The sequence below is a fragment of the Prionailurus bengalensis genome, chromosome A3, assembly GCF_016509475.1.
Source record: "Prionailurus bengalensis isolate Pbe53 chromosome A3, Fcat_Pben_1.1_paternal_pri, whole genome shotgun sequence".
NCBI lineage: Eukaryota > Metazoa > Chordata > Mammalia > Carnivora > Felidae > Prionailurus > Prionailurus bengalensis.
In genome coordinates, this window is record NC_057354.1 from 46,367,549 (window position 1) to 46,388,678 (window position 21,130).

The 21,130-nt window shown below is 37.5% G+C and overlaps 1 protein-coding gene across 2 annotated transcripts in view; it reads left to right on the forward strand.

Annotated features, from left to right (window-relative positions):
• Nucleotides 1-21,130, forward strand: part of XRN2 (5'-3' exoribonuclease 2) — a 79,647-nt gene that overhangs the window by 6,722 nt on the left and 51,795 nt on the right. Inside the window, exons 2-13 of one of the 2 annotated variants that reach the window (XM_043602996.1) lie at nt 8,848-8,975; nt 9,058-9,169; nt 11,571-11,682; nt 13,205-13,263; nt 13,340-13,429; nt 14,294-14,366; nt 14,495-14,545; nt 15,005-15,162; nt 16,175-16,249; nt 16,336-16,469; nt 16,569-16,626; nt 16,710-16,817. In XM_043602996.1, the coding sequence (XP_043458931.1) occupies nt 8,848-8,975; nt 9,058-9,169; nt 11,571-11,682; nt 13,205-13,263; nt 13,340-13,429; nt 14,294-14,366; nt 14,495-14,545; nt 15,005-15,162; nt 16,175-16,249; nt 16,336-16,469; nt 16,569-16,626; nt 16,710-16,817 (1,158 nt within the window). The remainder of the gene's footprint in view (nt 1-8,847; nt 8,976-9,057; nt 9,170-11,570; nt 11,683-13,204; nt 13,264-13,339; nt 13,430-14,293; nt 14,367-14,494; nt 14,546-15,004; nt 15,163-16,174; nt 16,250-16,335; nt 16,470-16,568; nt 16,627-16,709; nt 16,818-21,130) is intronic. The other variant, XM_043602997.1, reaches the window with a different exon arrangement.

Sequence of the window (21,130 nt, forward strand, 5' to 3'; positions counted from 1 at the left end):
TGTTTTTAAATTGGGTTGTCTTTTGACTGAATTATAAGAGTTTTTAGAATACATGTTCTGAACACAAGCCCCTTAATAGATATATGACTTGCAAATCTTTTTCCCCATTTTGGATTGTCTTTCCACTCTCTTGACAGTGCCCTTTGAAGCATGAAGTTGTTAATTTTGATGAAGTCTAGTTGCTTGCACTTTTGGTGTCATATCAAAGAATCCATTGCCAAATCCAAGGTCATGAAGATTTATGTCTGTGTTTTCTCCTGAGAGTTTTATAGTTTTAAGTTTTAGCCCTTAAATTTAGGTGTATCATCCATTTTGAGTAAACTTTTGCATGGTCTAACTTCATTCTTTTGCATGAATAAACTATCCAATAGTTACAGCACCATTGGTTGAGAACTATTCTTTCCTAATTGAATGGTCTTGATACCCTTTTTAAAAATCAGTTGACCATAAGTGTATGGGTTTATTTCTGGTCTTTCATTTCTATTATGTTGATCTCTATGTATATCCTTGTACCAGTACCATGCTGTCTTTGTTACCGTTGCTTTGTAGTAAATTTTAAAATCAGGAAGTATAAGTCCTCCAATTTATTCTTTTTTTTTTTTTTTTTTTTTTTTTTTTTTTTTTTTTTTTGTTTTAATTTTTTTATTTTTTTTATTTTTATTTATTTTTTTTTTTAACTTGATACTGTACTTTTTTTTTTTTTTTTTTTTTTTTTTTTTTTTCTGAAATTTATTGACAAATTGGTTTCCATACAACACCCAGTGCTCATCCCAAAAGGTGCCCTCCTCAATACCCATCACCCACCCTCTCCTCCCTCCCACCCCCCATCAACCCTCAGTTTGCTCTCAGTTTTTAACAGTCTCTTATGCTTTGGCTCTCTCCCCTTCCAACCTCTCTTTTTTTTTTTTTTCCTTCCCCTCCCCCATGGGTTCCTGTTAAGTTTCTCAGGATCCACATAAGAGTGAGACCATATGGTATCTGTCTTTCTCTGTATGGCTTATTTCACTTAGCATCACACTCTCCAGTTCCATCCACGTTGCTACAAAAGGCCATATTTCATTTTTTCTCATTGCCACGTAATATTCCATTGTGTATATAAACCACAATTTATTTATCCATTCATCAGTTGATCAGTTGATGGACATTTATGCTCTTTCCATAATTTGGCTATTGTTGAGCCAATTTATTCTTTTTGAGGATTATTTTGTATATTCTGGCTTCCTCGTAATTCCATATGAATTTTAGAATCCACATCAGAGTGGATTCTTTTTTTTTTTTTATTTTTAAAAAAAAAATTTTTTTTCAACGTTTATTTATTTTTGGGACAGAAAGAGACAGAGCATGAACGGGGGAGGGTCAGAGAGAGGGAGACACAGAATCGGAAACAGGCTCCAGGCTCTGAGCCATCAGCCCAGAGCCTGACGCGGGGCTTGAACTCACAGACCGCGAGATCATGACCTGGCTGAAGTCGGACGCTTAACCGACTGCGCCACCCAGGCGCCCCCAGAGTGGATTCTTTATAGACTTTATATTTCTTTGGTTAATTTTAGTTCTAGCTTTTGGATACTGTTATGAATAGAATTGTGTTCTTGTTTCTGAGTTGTTCATTACAAGTGTGCAGAAAATATTTTTTTAGGGGCGCCTGGGTGGCGCAGTCGGTTAAACGTCCGACTTCAGCCAGGTCACGATCTCGCGGTCCGTGAGTTCGAGCCCCGCGTCAGGCTCTGGGCTGATGGCTCGGAGCCTGGAGCCTGTTTCCAATTCTGTGTCTCCCTGTCTCTCTGCCCCTCCCCCGTTCATGCTCTGTCTCTCTCTGTCCCAAAAATAAATAAAAACGTTGAAAAAAAAATTAAAAAAAAAAAAAAAGAAAATATTTTTTTAAATATCATATCCTGTAACCTTGCTGAACTCATATGTTCTAATAGTTTTTTAGCAAAGTCCTTAGGATTTCCTATATACAAGGTCACATCATGCAAACAGATAGTTTTATTTCCTCCTTTCCAATATAGATGCTCTTTTTATTTTTCTTGCTTAGTTGCCCTGAGTGAAACCTCCATGACAATTTAGAATACAAATGACAAAGGACATCCTTGCCTTGTTCTTGACCTTAAAGGGAAACCAACTACTTCATCACCATTTAATGTGTTAACAGCTTTTTTATAGATGCCCTTTATAGAAGGAACTTACTTTCTATTACTTTCTAGTTTGTTGAGTGGTCATTTGATTTTTGTTTTTATCATGAAAGGGTATTGGATTTTCTCAAATGCTTTTTCTGTATGTAATGAGATGGTCATGTCATTTTTGTCTTTCATTCCACTCTTGTGACGTATTGCTCTAATTGATTTTTTGTTGTTAAACCAACTTTGCATTGCTAGGATAAATCCCATTTGGTAATGGTGTGTAATTATTTTTATGTATTGCTAGATTCAGTTTGCTGATATTTTGTTGACTTTTACATCGTAAGAGATACTAGTCTCTTATAAAACTAGTAGTTTTGTTTTCTTGTGGTGTCTTTGTCTAGTTTTGGTATCAGGATAATATTGGCCTCATAAAATGTGTTGGAAAGTGATTCTTCCTTTTTTGTTTTTTGGAAGAATTCGTGAAGAATTGAGGTTAATTCTTTGAATGTTTGGTAGGATTCGGTGAAGAAACCATCCAGACTTGGACTTTTCTTTGTGGGTATATTTTTATTACTGGTTTTATCTCATATTGTAGGTTTATTGAGATTATTTCTTGTGTCATTTTTGTAGTTTTTCTGTTAACTTGTGCATTTCATCTAAGTTATTTAATTTGTTGGTGTACCATTTATGATAGTTTTTGTTTCTGTAAAGTTGTCAGTAATGTCCTCTTTTGTTTCTGATTCTAGTAATTTGAATCTCTTTTTCTAGGTCAAACTGGTTAAACATATGTCAATTTTGTTGATCTTTTGAAAAAACCAACTTTGGTCTCATAGATTTTTTTTTTCCTCTTTATTTTCTGTTTTATTAATGTCTGCTATAATGTAATTTTTTCTGGCTGGCTTTGGGTTTAATTTGCAATTGTTTTTCTAGTGTCTTACAGTGGAAGTTTAGGTTATGGATTTGAGGTCTGTCTTAATATAGACATTTACGGCTATAAATTTTCCTCTGAACATTGCTTTGGCTCTATAGCATAAGTTTTGGTATGTTGTATCTTCATTTGCATTCATCTCAAATTATCTTCTGATTTCTCTTTTAATTTCTTCAACTCATTGGTTGTTCACGAGTGTGTTGTGTAATTTCCACATGTTTATGAATTTGCCAAGTTTCCCTCTGTTATTTTCATTTCATTGTGGTTGGAGAACATATTTTGAATTGTCTCTCAAAATTTTTTTAAAAAGCTTCATGTATTTAAAAAGTATTTTTTACAATAGCTTTTTATTTTGTTTTATTTTATTCTATTCTATTTATTTATGTTTTAAGTAGGCTTTACACTTAATGTGGAACCCAATGTGGGGCTTGAACTCAGGATCCTGATATCAGGGCCTGACTTGAGATCAGTAGTCAAATACTTAACTGACTGAGCCATCCAGGCGCCCCTCTTATTTTTTAATGGAAGTATAGGTAACATACAGTGTTGTATTAGTTTCACGTGTACAGTGTGATTCAACAATTGTATACATTACTCAGTGCTCATTAGGATAAGAGCATTCTTAACCCCCTTTATATGTTTTACTCATCCCCTCATCCACCTCTCTCTGGCAACCACCAGTTTGTTCCTGTATTTGAGTGGGGTTTTTTGTCTTTTTGTCTTTGTTCATTTGTTTCTTAAATTCCACAAATGAGTGAAATCCCGTGGTATTTGTCTTGTGCTGTCTGACTCATTTCACTTGGCATTTTACCCTCTAGGTCCATCATGTTGTTACAAATGACAAGATCTTGTTTTTTTAATGGCCAGGTAATATCTCATTGTGTATGTATACCACAACTTCTTTATCCGTTCATCTATGGATGGACAGTCAGTTCACTTCCATACTTTGGCTATTGTAAATAATGCTGCAGTAAATGTAGGGGTACATATATCTTTTTGAATTAGTGTTTCTGTTTTCTTTGGTAAATACCCACTAGTGGGATTAATTGGATCATATGGTAATTCTGTTTTTTTAATTTTTTGAGGCACCTCCATACTGTTTTCCACAGTGGCTATACCAATTTGCATTCTCACTAACAGTACACAAGGTTCCTTTTTCTCCACATCCTCACCAGCACTTGTTTATCTCTTGTGTTGTTGGTTTTAGTCATTCTGACTGGTATGAAATGATATCTCATTGTGATTTTGATTTGCATTTCTCTGATAATTAGTGGTGTCGAGCATCTTTTCACGTGTCTGTTGGCCGTTTGTATTCTTTCTTTGGAAAATGTCTATTCAGGTCCTCTGCCTATTTTTAAATTGGACTATTTGGGTTTTTTTGGTGCTGAGTTGCATAAGTTCTTCATATATTTTGGATATTAATGCCTTATAGGATGTATCACTTGTAAATGTCTTCTATAAAGTAGGTTGCCTTTTTGTTTTGTTGATGGTTTGCTTCACTGTGCAGGCACTTCGGTATAGTCCCAGTAGTTTTTTGTTTTTAAATGTTTATTATTTATTTATTTTGAGAAAGAGATAGTGAGCAGGGGAGGTGCAGAGGAGAGGGATTCATTCATTGTTCTGTTCTATTGATTTTTTAGTCTTTATTTCACTTATTCCAGCTGTAATCTTTATTCCTTTCTTGCATTGGGTTTGGAAAGCTTCATGTATTTTGATGCTCTGTTATTAGTTGCACACTTTTTTTTTTTTAATTTTTATTAGTTTGAAAGAGAGCATGTGCAGAGTGTGTGCAAGTGGGGGAGAGGCAGAGAGAGAAGGACAGAGAGAATCCCAAGCAGGTCCATGCTGTCAGTGCCCCACGAGGGACTTGATCTCACAAACCAGGAGATCATGATCTGAGCCAAAATCTAGAGTTGGGCACTTAACCCACTCAGGCACCCCTATGCGTGTATGTTTTTAATTATTACATTTTCTTGATGGATTGACCATCTTATCACCATAAAATAGCACTATTTCTGTTAACTTCTTTTGTTTTAAAGTTTATTTTGTCTGATAACTAGTATAACAACCATTCTAGTTTTCTTGTGGTTGCTGTTGCATGGTATCTTTCCCCATCCATTGACTTTCACTTTTTCACAAACTGAGATCATGAACTGAGCTGAAACCAAGAGTCAGATGCTTAACCATCTGAGCCATCCAGGCAATGCCCAGCTACCCCCAACCCCCGCCCAGTAGTTTAATCTTGCTTTTGTTGCCCTTTGCCTGAGGAGACATATCTAAAAAACTGTTTTTGCAACCAATGTCAAAGAATTACTGCCAGTGTTTTCTTCCAGGAGTTTTATGGTTTCAGATCTCACATTTAGGTCCTTAATCCATTTTGAGTTTATTTTAGTGTGAGGTGTAAGAAAGTGGTCCAATTTCATTTTTTGCATGTAGCTGCCAGTTTTCCTAACACCATTTGTTGAAGAGACTGTCTTTTATCAATTGTATATTCTTGCCTTCTATGTCATATATTGACTGTATATGCATAGGTTTATTTCTGGACTTTCTTCTGTTCCACTGATTTATATGTCTTTTTGTGACAGTACCATATTGTTTTGATTACTATCACTTTGTAAGTATATCTTGAAATCTGGGATTGTGATACCTGAAGCTTTCTTAGTCTATCTCAAAATTGCTTTGGCTATTTGGGATCTTCTGTGATTCCTATCTAGCTCTGTAAAAAATGTTGGCATTTTGACAGGGATTGCATTAAATCTGTAGATTGCTTTGGATGGTGTGGACATTTTAACATTATTGGCATACTCCTCTCAAGTTCTACAAACATATTTATGATAGCTATTTTAAAATCTTTTCTGTTAAATATGACATGTGGACACTTTCACAGGCAGTTTTTGCTGCCTGCCTTTTTCCTGGTGTATGGCTCATACTTGGTCTATTTTTCTACATGCCTAGTAATTTTTTGCTGCAAACAGGACATTTTAGATAATATAGCACTTTCTAGGTACTGGTGCCTCCTCCCTTCCCCATGCCAGGGCTTGTTGTGTGTTCCTTGTTTATTTACTAGCTAGCTTATTGTAGTGAGCTATGTTTCTTTCTCATGGCATTATGCATCTAATATTGCTCCTTGGGGAGGTGCAGTTTGGGGCACGCCCATAACCACCCTGAGCTGACCGTGGTACAGGTAGGGCTCTCTCCCATCTATCTGATCACACCCAACAGTTAAACGTTACTAATTATGGCCCATTACTCTGTCAGTTTCAGCAGTGCCCTGGGTCATAAATTTCTCTACAAACTAATGCAGTCACACTGGATCCTCCCAGGGATTAGTTTTTGAGATGAAATTGGGTATTTGTCTCAGCCATCTTATTCCCTGGTTCTCTCCTGCAAACTAGCTGGTTTGGGAAATCTAACTAGTGGAGTCTAAAACTCAGTTCTGTAGTTTGGTATTTGACTTCAACAGTGGGAACTTTCAATACAGGGGAACCTAAGGCATAATTCACGATTTTTCTGATGTTGCTGTTAAATGCTATGCAGGCTTAAACAAAAATACATCTACTTAACTATGACTAACAGTAGTGGTTTCTGCCTCACATTTGAGGAGCCAGAAAGCCTTGTAAGGTTGGTATAAAAATTTTTTTGACGGGTTTACGTTAAAGCTTATGGAATGTATTTTTATACAGACTCACTATTTGTGTATTTGTATCATCTTTACTTTTTAAAGTATCTTTATCTTGATTCCTTGGCATTTTTATCAAATATAGGATAATTTATCAACTGCCTGTTTAGAATGTATATACTCCTTTCTCCATGAAGTGGAGGAGGAGTGGGCATCCTGCTAGGCACAACTGCCTAGACTGCCAGCCCTCTGGGTGGGTGTGCCCCTTGTTCCTCCAGGGACCCACTGATCAGCCAGGGTACTGCACTGCCCTTCCTCTCAAGCACCCATCTTGCCTGGTCCTTGTGGAGCCTGAGTGTAAGCGAGGGGGTAGTGAAGGGTCTGAGTGAGCCTCCTGGCTGTTACTGCTGCTGGTGCTAATGGATCATCTAGAGGCTATCCCTTGAGCTCCCCTCTGGGCTTGGAGCCCCTTGTGTTCTCCCACTTCTTGGCAAGAGCTCCTCCCTGCATTTTTCAGGCTGTCCACCCTGAACAATACCAATAATTAGTCTGTTTTATACCTTTCTATAAATGGTACTATATATATATTCTTCTGAAGCTTGGTGTTTTTGATTTTGTTTTTTGTCTGTTTTTGGCCCAGCAATATACTTGTGACCATCCTGCCCTATTTTTTGAATCTCACTTGTGTCTGGCATTTAGTATATGGACATCTACATAATCCATTCTGTGGGCTCTTTTTTCCCCCTAATTAAGTTGACCTTTCATTTTTATTTCTTTTTTTTTAATAGTTTTGAGATGTAATTTATATACCATAACGTTTACCTATTTAAAGTGTACGGTCCAGTGGTTTGGTTTATATACAGAATTGTGTAACAGTCAGCATTATCTATTTTAGAACATTTGTATCACTCTCCAAAGAAATGCTGTCCCCATTTGCATTCATTTCTTATCTCCCTCAACCTTGCCCCACCCTCAGATTGAAACTCCTCTATTTCTGTCTCTATAGATTTATCTATTCTGGATTTTTCATATAAATGGAATCTTCTGTGGTCTTTTGTGACTGACTGACTTCCACTTAGAATGTTTTTGAGGTTCATTCATGATGTAGCATGTACATGATGGGCTTTTAAGTTCACGGTTTTTTGCTATTACAAATGATGTTTTATGTGTGTTACGGAACTTTTTAAAAAATGATTTTATTAACAGTGATATCCTATGATCTCATTTTTATCATTTGCTGAAACTGTTAGAAAAAAAATAAAGGTAGTATTAATTACAAAGATACAATTGAGTGCCTCCAGGAGTGAGTAAGATGTAGTGCTTATCTTTTTAAGAACTCACAGTGTAGTTGAGTTAGAATGCCTAATTGTAAAACCATGGAAGTGCTACAAGTGAATAAGCAAAATTCTGAGGAAATACAGAAGGAGGAGCAGTTTTCTGAGAGATCTGTCCAAAGAGTTATAAAGTAAGTGACATTCAATCGCAGTCTAGACCGTGGAAAATTAATAAGGTTTCAGGAAGTGGGTGTTGGTATGGAGGCAGAAGGAGAAGCAGTGTGCAGAGGCACTAAGGGATGCATGAGGGTTTTCCAGGAACTTAGAGATAGGGTTGGTCTGAATGGTACTTTGGTAGGACAGAAAGCTAATAAGAGTCCAGGCTCATTGGTCTGTACTTGGGAATCATTGAAAACCTCAGGCAAGATGAAGATGCAGCCACATTTGTACTTTAGAATGAAAACTCTGACCGCTTGTGGGGTTGCCTGGAGATAGGAGAGTCTAAGGGTGAAGCAGTCCATATGAAGGCCATTCAGATCTTTGAGGTGAGTGATGCAGTGACAGCCATGGCAGTGGGGCTGAGAGGAAATGAAGTGGAGAGGCATCTTTTGGGTTAAATTGATAGGACTTTCTGATAATGGGTGGGAAGGGAAGAGAATTCTAAGATGACTCCCAGGGTTTCTCACTTGGACACTTGAATGATTTGAGAGTTTGATAGCTGTCCACTTTCCACAGACAAAATATCCGCTTCAATTTGCTTTAAGGAGTAAAATAACATCTTACAATGTAAAGATGACTTAAAGTGTTTTGTTTCCAATTCAGAGGTGAAACATGGGTTCATACGGAGCCTAGGATGTGTTAATTTTAGACTTGAACAATCAAACTACTATTATCACTTCCTCATAGCCAAAAGAATGCAATGGTGTCAAGATTCCTGTTGATGCCAGTAAACCAAATCCAAATGATGTGGAGTTTGATAATCTCTATTTGGATATGAATGGAATCATCCATCCCTGTACTCATCCTGAAGACAAGTACGTAACCCATTTTTGTCACTGGTACTAAAAGTTACAGAGGAGTACTGTATTAAATGACACCGTCTGCTTGTCCTTCTAGGCCAGCCCCGAAAAATGAGGATGAAATGATGGTTGCGATTTTTGAGTACATTGACAGGCTTTTCAATATTGTGAGACCAAGACGACTTCTTTATATGGCAATAGATGGAGTGGTAAGTTCACCTAGAATCCTGTTTTTGTTTTTGCTGGGTTTTGAGTGTGTAGAAGGAAAGTCAGCTAAATAACAGTAAAGGTTGACTGTGGTGAATTTGAGACAGCCTGATCGTTCTGTCAGCGTTTTGTGCCAGATTGTGAGATGCTGGGGATTAGTGGTGACTGCCCTTGCTTTTGAAGGACTTACCACTAACAGGACAGAGATAAATGAGCAAGGTTACTTACTTGTGGGCTTTAGGTACTAGATAACACCTGCAGGGTGCTGAGGGAAGAGGAAATCAGTGCTACTAAGGGAATTAGGAAAGAGGAGTAATTTTTGTCTCCTCCCCTTCCTTTTCCTTTTCCTTTTCCTTTTCCTTTTCCTTTTCCTTTTCCTTTTCCTTTTCCTTTTCCTTTTCAAATTTATTTTGAGGGAGAGGTAGAGGGAGAGAGAGAGAGAATCCTAAGCAGGTTCCACACTTGGTGCAGAACCCAAATCTCACAGCCATGAGATCATGACCTGAGCTGAAATCAAGAGTCTGATGCTTAACCGACTGAGCCACCCAGGTGCTCCACTTTTGTCCCATTTCTTGAAGCATAAAGAATAACAGGTGGGGAGGGGAGTGGAATTGCTGGAATAAATGGGAAGAAAGAAGGCCTTCCAGATTTCTCAAAGCCATGCCTTTAATCACACTGACAAATTTGGGAAATCATAGGTGTTTTAGATCAGAAAGGGAAATAGAGCAATGACTTGAGAAGGCCTTACTTCAGGAATTTGGGTTTTATCTTATAGGCAGTGAGCAGTCATCAGAATGCTTTAAGAGGGCAGTAACTTACTTACTGACCTAGGATGATAAACCAGCTATCTTAGCTTCTAAATGACCAGCACACTATATATCAGAGTTCAAGGAAAATTAAAGTAAATTATAACCCTAAAATTTATTTAGCTTTATACAAATAGACTCTCTTTCTTTTAGATTTAGTAATCCTAGTAGATAATAGAATGATTTTGAAAATCTAGAAAACTTGGGGTACAAGAAGATGAACTTTTCTGTAAGGTTCTTTTTATTCAATGAAAAATCTTAGCTACTTGATAACTTATTAAGTTTCTGTTAAAGTGCAATAAAGAATAGAGGAGATAAGCATATCTTATTTGGAGCATATTCTGACTCACATTGGTGAAATTTCTTGAAGAAAATCTGTCAGTTTACATCCAGTGTATCCTTAACTGCTAGGTCAAGTATAAACTATGTGCATATCTGTATGAGTGTCTGTATGTCTGTCTGCATGTTTGTTCACTCGTGTCTATAACATGGGTTTGTTTAAATATAAATGTAGATCAAAGAACTTGGTACTTAGATTAGATGTAGGAAAGGGAACTATTTAAAGAGAATTTAATAGTTTTAATACAAAATAGAACTATTTTGTAGGAAAGGGAACTATTTAAAGAGAATTTAAAATAATTTATTTTATGTAGACAGGATACTCAAGAGTTCCTTCCAACCCCAAAACGAAGTTCAGGAATTTAAAAACTTTAGAGTCCAGTTCACTTCATTCAAACTTACACAGTGATTTTAAATTACATTTGGTAAGAGTGATTTAAAAGTATTTCCTGTTAAAACCTTGTTCCCTCTCTACCTGCTTTGTAGAGACGGAGTGGTAATCATTCCTACCTTATTGTGGGAAATACAAAATAGAAGTGTGCCTTGGGGCGCCTGGGTGGCTTAGTCGGTTACATGTCCGACTTTGGCTCAGGTCATGATCTCGCGGTCCGTGAGTTCGAACCCCGCGTCGGGTTCTGTGCTGACAGCTCAGAGCCTGGAGCCTGTTTCAGATTCTGCGTCTCCCTCTCTCTCTGACCCTCCCCTGTTCGTGCTGTGTCTCTCTCTGTCTCAAAAATAAATAAACGTTAAAAAAAATTTTTTTTTAAAAATAGAAGTGCCTTGAGGTCCTACAGATTAAGAAGTAGTTTTCTGTTGCTTTCATGGGGCATGGTGAATCCCATGTGGAGACCATCCTTCCTTTTAGGCAGGCATGGATGTAAGGTCTTCCCAGTCCTGTATGTACTAGTAACTACTCATCATATGCTGGCTGGGTCTTTGAATAAAGTGAGCTGCTGTTCTTGGGTGCCTTGAAGGACTATAACCCAGTGGAAGTGGCATTGGGTTGTGGGCTCTGCAGTATTAAGTGGCTTCTTAGGATGTTTGTCTGTTTGACATGTCACTCACCTGACTGAGGTCAGCTTTTAGGATCTTGGTCCAAAATTTAAGTTCTTAGGAGTTATCTGTCATGAAAGGATAATGTATATTACTTTTCCATTTTAGTATACTATTTTTATAAGGACACGGATTGAAAATAATGTACAGATTTAGTTGGACATATTTCAAATAGCATCAAGTGACTATGAAATAATGTTTTCAGGCACCGCGTGCTAAAATGAACCAGCAGCGTTCCAGGAGGTTCAGAGCATCAAAAGAAGGAATGGAAGCAGCAGTGGAGAAGCAGCGAGTCAGGGAAGAAATACTGTCAAAAGGTAAAGAATATGCATCTCGAAGTTGGATTTCTTATGAAATATATATAGAATGGGGAGGGTGTGTGAACTTTCCCTCGGAACAGGAATGATTTTAATTTAATTAGGATCCAGAATATCCACGGAAGATTTATGTTCACTGTCAAAAATAGTTAATGGACTCCGTCACTCCCAATAACAAACTTTTCTTTTCCAAACTCTGTAGTAAAAGGGAAACTTGGGAATAAAAAGGAAGGAATTCTGGTAGGGAAAGGAGATGGTCAATACCTTTCAAGGTGAGCACAGCTCTTCAGCTAACTTTTATGTATCTGTAGAGGAGAGATACATTAAGAGTGCTTCTTATTTGTTTTTTCTATGCGGGCTGGTAGAAAGCTACAGTTTTGTATACATTTTCCTCAAATCAGTCTTGGTAGCTTGCTTATTGCTTCTTTTTGGAACTCAGAGGTCTGTGAGAGGAGGCCCAGGATGATGTGATCCATATTTACACGCTTTCACACTTCAGTATAGGTGGATGCAACAGGCATTGAGGCAGTGAAGTACCCAGGGTTCCCTTTATTTGGGGGAGGTTTGGGGGGTGATTTTTGTAGTTCCTCTAGAGCCTTGGAATTCCTAGTGGGTACATAAGGGAGAGAAGTGGGTACTAATGGGTAGAAGTTGCCACAGTCTTGGAGGGGAGGAAGGTCAGGGAGTCCTGATACTTAGTGGGACTGGTTCTCTACTGAGACACTTACCTGTGAGTTGGGTGTGGCTTTAGCAGGATGATTTGTTTGGTGTTTTGTTAGGTAAGGCAATCTGATAGACCAAGAAAGCTATGATTCATTGGGTGAGGATAGTGTACTTTGCCAGTGAAAAAGGATACGCTAGTATGGTCAGCTCAGGCCTGCAATTATGATACATTTTCTGTTTGAATTTGCTAGACGTGTGCAGCTGCATAGTAACTATAGCTGCAGCTTGTGATTACTATGCTAAAACGTGTTTGTATTTATGAAAGGTAGTCTTTGATTTTAAAGATGTCTTCTTTCTTGAAGATGTTTTGAAATATATTTGTCTTGAAAAAAGTAATACGACAAATAGGACTTTTATATCCCAAGTGATAATTTTATGTCTTATCATATAAAGCTGTATAAACTCAGCACTTTAATTTTGTTTTTCTAAGGTGCCTTTATCTCAGGAATTATCGCCAAAATGAGAACTCCTAACCTGTGTGTGTTTGTGGTGTGTGTGTGTGTGTGTGTGTGTGTTCTGCTGTTGAGGGCATCATGAAGAATACCATAATTTTCATATTTCTATATTATAGTATCTTTTTTTATACCGTATATTGTTTGATGGTCATGTTAAATGTTGTATTAAATTTGAAGGGATGAATCTTACTTTCTTCCCAAAATGGGGAACATTTATTCCTCAGGTGACAACACTTCCCTTTCTTTTGTATTTGAACTCGTTGTTTTTCTTGTTCTGGTCTAATACTGGGTAATTTACCTCACTTTTTATGGGGAGAACAAAACATTGCCTCTTTTTTCCCTAGGTGGCTTTCTTCCTCCAGAAGAAATAAAAGAAAGATTTGACAGCAACTGTATTACACCAGTAAGTAGTCTCATACTTTGCCAGCTATTGCTAACTCTTAAATGGTAGGTTAATTTATTTCCTTCTATCATTTTAGGGAACTGAGTTCATGGACAATCTTGCTAAATGCCTTCGCTATTACATAGCTGATCGTTTAAATAATGACCCTGGGTGGAAAAACTTGACAGTAAGTTTCACATTTTGGTACTTGAGAAAGATAAGAGTGATCATTTTAGGCTGTACTTTGATTTGACTGATATTGTCTCCCCCCCCCCCCCCCCCCCCCCGTAAAATGCTGTTGACTGTCGGAGGAAAGAGAAGCTTCCAGGGTTATTAGAGATGGGGTGCCCTGCATGGTCAAGTTTTAGACTGCTGAATTTTCTCTCAATTCCAATTTTGTTCTCTTACCATCACTGTGAAGCTTTAAAATGGGACCCGTGATAGGTAGATAGATAGATAGATAGATAGATAGATAGATAGATGGATGGATGTGTGTGTGTGTGTGTGTATATATATATATATATATATATACAGGAAAGCAATTTTTAAGTTAAAATTTCTGTTGTTATAAATTGAAATGCAGCAAGATTAAAGTTATGGGACTGCCTTTAAAGAAGAGCTGTGTTCTCCTAAGTGTTTAAGTAAAATTTAAATGAAGAACTTTTATGTAATTTTAAGTAGAAAGATGGTTTCACTATAAACTAGACATAGTAAATTATATTTAATGGGTATCTTTTATTGATTACTCCCAGGGCTTATATACTTTGTGGCTGTATCCTTGGGTAGCAGTGAGAATACTAGAAACTTGTAAGCTGATCAGTTCTTCCTTAGCTAAATTTGACCAAAACATTTCATTTTTCTAGTCCATGTAATAAGTTTACCAATGAAACAGTTTTGGTGTTTAACACACACACACACATTATGAAAATTTCCCAGTTAATGACACTATCTTAGTAGAATTATCCCAATTTATTTTAAGGTATTCAATTTTGATTTTTTTGTGCTCGAAAATTGGGGATGAACTGAAAGTGTTAAAAACTGTTTTTTATAGGTTATTTTATCTGATGCTAGTGCTCCTGGTGAAGGAGAACACAAAATCATGGATTATATTAGACGACAAAGAGGTAAAACTTCCTTATAAATATTTTGTTATATGTTCTATTAAAAAGATAAGCCACTGTATAGAAAATATATTCCTGTGGTATAAAATACATTTATAAAAATATAATACATCTTTCTCCCCCCTCTTTAGCCCAGCCTAACCATGACCCAAACACTCATCATTGCTTATGTGGAGCAGATGGTAAGTTTATTCTTTGGGTTTGATTCTCTTCGATTCAAGCAAAACAAGCTGATGGGTTTGTGTGTAGTAATGGATTATTCATGATTGCCTGGAAATTCTAAAATGCCTTGCTTATTTTATGTTTGAGAAGGAACTGGTATTGTTTAATCTGTGATTAATGTTTATTTATATATTTTTCAATCTTTTGATACTGCTGCACATGCTATTCAAATGGAAGGTTTCCCCAAGTGTTGACTCTTGAATGGTAGTCCACATTCTGTGCCCATGTGTCTGGAGGACAACTTGTTAGCTGAGAACTACTAAGAAGTTTTGGCTTTTTGGCTTTGCCACTTCTATTTATGTGTTTGGGCTTTTCTTTGTGTTGGTGTCTTCTGTCATGGTGGTGTCCTCTATCGTTGTTTGTGGTAGGGTCTTCTCGAAGTGCTTACTGTTCAGTGTTTTGTCATTGTTGATTGATAGCTGATCTCATTATGCTCGGCCTTGCTACACACGAACCCAACTTTACCATCATTAGAGAAGAATTCAAACCAAACAAACCCAAACCATGTGGTCTTTGTAATCAGTTTGGACATGAGGTCAAGGACTGTGAAGGTTTGCCAAGAGAAAAGAAGGGAAAGGTAAGAACTTTGAGATGGTAGTTCTGTCATTTAAAATTTTTCTGTTTTATTTTTTGTTGTAATAAAGTCTATGTAACATAAAATATACTATTTTAACCATTTTTAAGTTTACAGTTCAATGGCATTAAGTATATTCAGGTTGCTTCATTTTTAAAATGGATAAAAAAAAGACTTTAAAGAGCACCGACTAGTTGATTCAGTTTTTACCTACGTGCTCTGTTACCCCTCACAGAAATGTGTCTTTCGGAACTCTTTAAAGGAAACACGGTTTGAAAAGCATTCATGCATTCATTCTTTCTACTCTCTCCGTTTTTTCTAACATAGCTTATTATATCTACACGAGTCTTAGGTCTCCTAGTTAATAACGCTTCTTGTACATGATTTGTTTGTAGAAGTATTTGTTTCAGATGGTTATTTTTCTTAAAAAGAAGTATAAATCAAATATATTAATCTTGATACTTTTAAGTTACCCCTAGTTCCTACATATTTTGGGTTCACTTGATTATATTCAGTCCCCTTTGAATGGATTTTTATCTGATTTAAGAATATGGTGCCTCTTTAAAAGACATGCTGAGTGAAAAAAGGAGGTAAAAAATATACTGTATATTCACAGAGGAGGGTCTAGAGGCATATACCTTGAAATGTTAATATTGGCTGGCTCTAGGTCGGGGTTGATAAGCTACAGCCCTCCAGATTTGACAAATGATCTAAGAATGGTATTTACATTTTTAAAGAGTTGTAAAAGGAAAAACATGAAAGAATATGCAACAGAGACCATATGTGTGTCCTGTGGGCTAAAATGTTTACTATCTGGTCTTTTGCAAAAGCGTTTGCTGATCCCTGGTCTAGGTGTGATTGGGATTATGGTTAATTTTTTAAGATGGTTTGGTGAGTTCCATTTTTTTTAATACTTGTAAAATTTCTCTTTAGAGAAAGTCACAATATTTATTGAGTTGGGAAAAATGGGAAGGTTTAGAGTATACTTGTTTAATCTTGATTCACTTTCCTGCAGCATGATGAACTTGCAGATAGTCTTCCTTGTGCAGAAGGAGAATTTATCTTCCTTCGTCTTAATGTTCTTCGTGAGGTATGTAGCAGTAAACACTGGGATCGGTGCTCTGAAGCAGGGTGGCTTTTGATAGCTTTAATGGCAGCATTTCTTTCTCGTTGTAGTATTTGGAAAGAGAGCTCACCATGGCCAGCCTACCATTCACATTTGATGTCGAGAGGAGCATTGATGACTGGGTCTTCATGTGCTTCTTTGTGGGAAATGACTTCCTTCCTCACCTGCCATCATTAGAAATTAGGTATGTGTGTTTGTGTAAGTTTTCACACTAGTGTTTTAGCCGTCTTGCCTTTACAGTGCACACTGGTCCTAATGCGTAATGTTTGTTTCCTGGTGGCAGGGAAGGTGCAATTGACCGTTTGGTTAACATATACAAAAATGTGGTACACAAAACTGGGGTAAGTTCACTCTTGAATAATTTCAAAACAGAAGTATTTGCTTTTATAAGAAGATCATTTTACATGTATTTTATCACTTACAGGGTTACCTTACAGAAAGTGGTTATGTCAATCTGCAAAGAGTACAGATGATCATGTTAGCAGTTGGTGAAGTTGAGGATAGCATTTTTAAAAAGAGAAAAGATGATGAGGTAAAGTGTTTCTATTGCAGTAGCTAAATTGCTCCTGTCTCTAATAGGCTATGATGATCCTGTGATTGTACTTTTAACCTCTTTGAGTGCGTTCTTATATTATTAGTGTATCAAACACCAACATAATCATGAGTGGTCAGTGCTTTATTTTATAAAGGTTGTGATGCTTGCTGTGTGGAACTATGTATTATATACTGTGTGAGTTGCATTGTAATTTTTTCTCTCTTCGTGATCTTAAGATATAAATCTAAACACCTGTCTGATCAGTAGGCTATGAAATGAGGATGCCAACACTAGAAGAATGCTGGGATTGAACTTGTGGCTGCCATGTTTTATAGGAAATACTTATGCCCTGGAAGACAGGTTAAGACCAAGGAACTTTGTACTCTGGTAGTAGAGTGTAGGGAATCAGGGTTGGACTGCATCAGCCAAGGCAGAAGCACTTGGAAGCACTTGGAAATTGATTACATGTGATAGGGTAAATGCTTAGGTGAGAAGTCTGGGTTTCTGGCTCAGGCAGTTGGGAGATTCCTGGTGCCATTCACTGAGATAGCAAGCACTTGGGGTAGAGCAGGTTAGGGTGGGGACAAGATGGAAATTGAATTGATTTTGGAGATACTAAGTTTGAGAGGCCATAGGATACTGGAGAGGAAAAAGTCCATTAAGCAATTAGATGGATTTGTGTAAAGCTCAGGGCAGAAGTCTTCTGAAAGGAGATTGGAGAACTATTAGCAGGTGGGGGGGTACTTCAAGCTATGGGTGTGAACTTGAAGTCCCTGGGAGCCTGTGTGGAGTGAAAGTGCCTCCAACAGAAACCTTGAGAAACATGGACATTTAAGGAGGGGGAGGGACCAGTTCTAGAGAAAGGGGAGGAAATCCCTAAAGAGAAGAGAAGCCATTTGTGTTGTCTGAGGTATCCAAGCAAGATGGACAGACCCCTCACTAAGGAATCTACTCCTGAAATCATTGTTGCACTATATGCTAACTAATTTGGATGTAAATTTTAAAAAGTTGAAAATAAAACAAGTTAATTAAAAAAAAAAAAAAAAGATGGACAGGCCCCTAGTCTGTGGCCAGGGGTTTGGAGGCCCTCAGAGTCAGTGAGGAGGAAGGGCAGCAGCCTGAAGGCAGAGGGGCTTGGAGGATGGTTGTGGGGGAGGGTTAAGGGGGGCAAGGCAAACAGTGGGTAAAATGAGCAGATAATAGCTTCTTAGAGAATGAAGGAAGTCCTTTCAGATCTTAAGCGAATTCATAGGCCTATTTTGAGCAAATAGCAATATAGTAATATTGCTACGTTGCTTTGTGACCTCCTGTCAGATTCAAACATGTCATTATATCTGACAATATTTTATTCAACTTTCTTTACTGTAGCTGGTGATCTCTTTCTTAGAACTTTGGGTACCATTTTATGTAGCAAAGTGAGTGGACTGTAAGCATTCCTTCTGAAGCCTTTAGTACTTGGTAATCCACTGTGGTGGCAAGAAATTTTCACATGTAAGGTTCAAATAACAGAACTAACTTTGGGGTATCAAATGTCTACCAGAATAGCCATTTTTAATTAAATCATCAACAATTACAGTGGCTCCACTTGACCCACTTCCATTTACGCTTAAGAAAAAAAACGTATGTACTGTGTACTACTTGATATAAAAACTTTTATTAGAACAGCGCTCTTACATGGCTTCAGCAGACTTTGTACTAATAAATATTGGTGATATTTGGCATTAGAGCAGGATTATGGGATTTGATAGATACCAAAATACTTAATATGGTTTCCATCTGGACTAGCAGAGAGGGTATTTTACAGCTTTGGATCTTTTTTGGTGTTCCTTGACATCATACAGTGTTCATCAGCAAGGTTGGTCTTTGAGGGAAATTTATGAACCCTGAGAAATTCAATGTAAAAGTATCCGGGTATATGTTTTTTCCTAGAAAGTGTGTCTGTGGCTTTTGACTGATTTCCAGAGGAGTTCATAGCACAAAATAGATGGTAGAAAAGTGATGCATCAATATTTGTTACTAAAATTGAGCAGTTGAAGGTGATGCTTTTTGTTTTATAAACTTTTATGTTTGTCTTATCTCACAAATGCTCATTTATTCAGCAAATATTCAGCAAATATTTATTAAGTATTTATCATGTGCCAGATAGTATTCTGAGTGTCATTGATATAACAAAAAAAATACAAAAAAGCTGACAAAAATTCCTGATCTTATGGAGCTTACATTCTTCCAGAAGTGGACAATAAGCACAAAAACTAAGTAAAGTATGTAATATGTTAGTGATGAGTGCCATGAAGAAAATTAAAGCAGGTGAGAAAATATCTGGGAAGGTGGATATGAGGTCATTGCAGTTCTAGAAAAGGTGATTAGAGAAGGCCTCACTGACAGATGACTTTGAATAAAGACTTTAAGAATGTGAAGAAGTAAACTATACAGGTGTTTGTAAGAAGAGCATTTCAAGCTGGGGGGAATAGGCTGTGCAGAGGCTGTAGGGAGTGTACCTAGGATGTTGACAGAACAGTAAGGACCCAGTATGTCAAGAGCAGAGGAAACAAGAGGGAAGTGACAGGAGAAGAGATCAGAACAATGATTCAGGGCCCATTCTGGGAAGATCCCTGTAGGTCATTATGAGGACTTAGCTTTCATTCTACATCAGTGGAGGGCTTTGAGTATAGAAGTAACAAGATCTGGCACATGTGAAAGGATTGATCACTCTAGCTGCTGTATTGAGACTATATGGAAGTAGTGAGCCTAGGTAGGAGGCTCTTTTGCAGCAATCCAAGGGAGCCAGCATGGTGGCAGTGGAGATGATAAGAGGTAGTTGAAATTTGAATATGTTTTGATGGTAGAGCCACTGGATTGGCTGATGTTAGGCTGAGAGAAGCAAAGTTATAAAGAATGACTCCAAGGCATTTTTGTCTGAGCAGTTGAAAAATGGTCTGAGTAACTGATAAGACTAGGAGGTGGTGGAGAGGCCCTGGTTGGAGACTCATCACCATTTAGATGGTGTTTAAAGCCATGAGACCAGATGACTATTCTCATGAGAGTAGAAAAGTCCAAGTATTAGGCACAGAGGAACACTAACATTAGAGGTTGGGGAGTCAAGGAGCAAAGGCATGCAGCAAGAGTGAAAGAGGAGAACCTGGTGAGTGTAGTGGCTGGGAACCCAAGTAAAGAGCATGATTCAAGATGGAGAGTCATGGTCAGATGTGGACTGAAAACTGACTAGTGAATTTTACAGTCTGTAGCTCATTGGTGCCCTAGATAAGAGACATTTCATTAAAGATGGAGAGGAAATCTTGTTTAAAGAAGTTGGTGCATTTCATATCTTCGGAGGTTTTAAGGTAGTCATTCACCATATATCCAACATTCAGCTTCTCTTTTGACAGAAAGTACAAATTAAAGATCTCATTTAAGGATGTTATTTTACAGTTGGCATTACTGATCTGGAAGAGCAGAGAAGTGCAGCTAGTAAGGTGGCGGTCAGTACAGTAATTCTAGCCCCTGTTTTGGGCTGTCATAGGACCTCAGTTGACATTCCAGTGCCTTGATTCTCATCTTGGGCATGGGAGGAATGCTGGGGCCAGGGAGGCCTTTGAATGGCCAAACAGTTAGTGGGAAACAAGATCAACCCCAAATCCTGTTTAATTGAAACCGTGACTACATTTTGAAAATGAGCGGAGGGGAAGAATCCATGCAGAGTGGACCCTTTCTTGTGGATTAAATTGGCTCAGAATGAGCAGGGCAGACATCTGAATTTCCTTCCTTTCTTTCATTAGATTGACTTCTTAGAACCTGGTGTGTGGGGCAGGGGGGAGATGTTTGTATAGAGCCCCACTTCTCTCTTTACCCACTCTGTACCATGCATGCTACAGAATTAGGAACTGTCAAGCCCTTTTTAGGTAACACAAGCTCATTATTAAATTGTCAGTTTGTTTTTAAATGGACATCTTGGTTATTAACTGTATACAGCTAAAACTTAGAATTATTTGTTTTCTTACTTACTTGCATCTTCTCCATATTGACAGCCTATTTGCTCCAGGGTGAAACCAAGAGTCTTTGTCATGACTTGCATTCTTTCCTGAAATGATGTCAAAAGCTTAAGTGAAAAAAATTAAGAGGAACAAATTATATCTAAACTCCATTTGGAATGATCTGTGTCCGTCAAAGGTTCTGATAAATAGCACTTTGAACATATGGTCCATTGCCTAGTTTAATTATATATGTCTAGGTTTCTGGGGTCTTCCTTTAAAACTTAAATTGTTTCCCAAATCATTCCTGGTAATGTTTAACTCTGACATTTTTGTGTAATT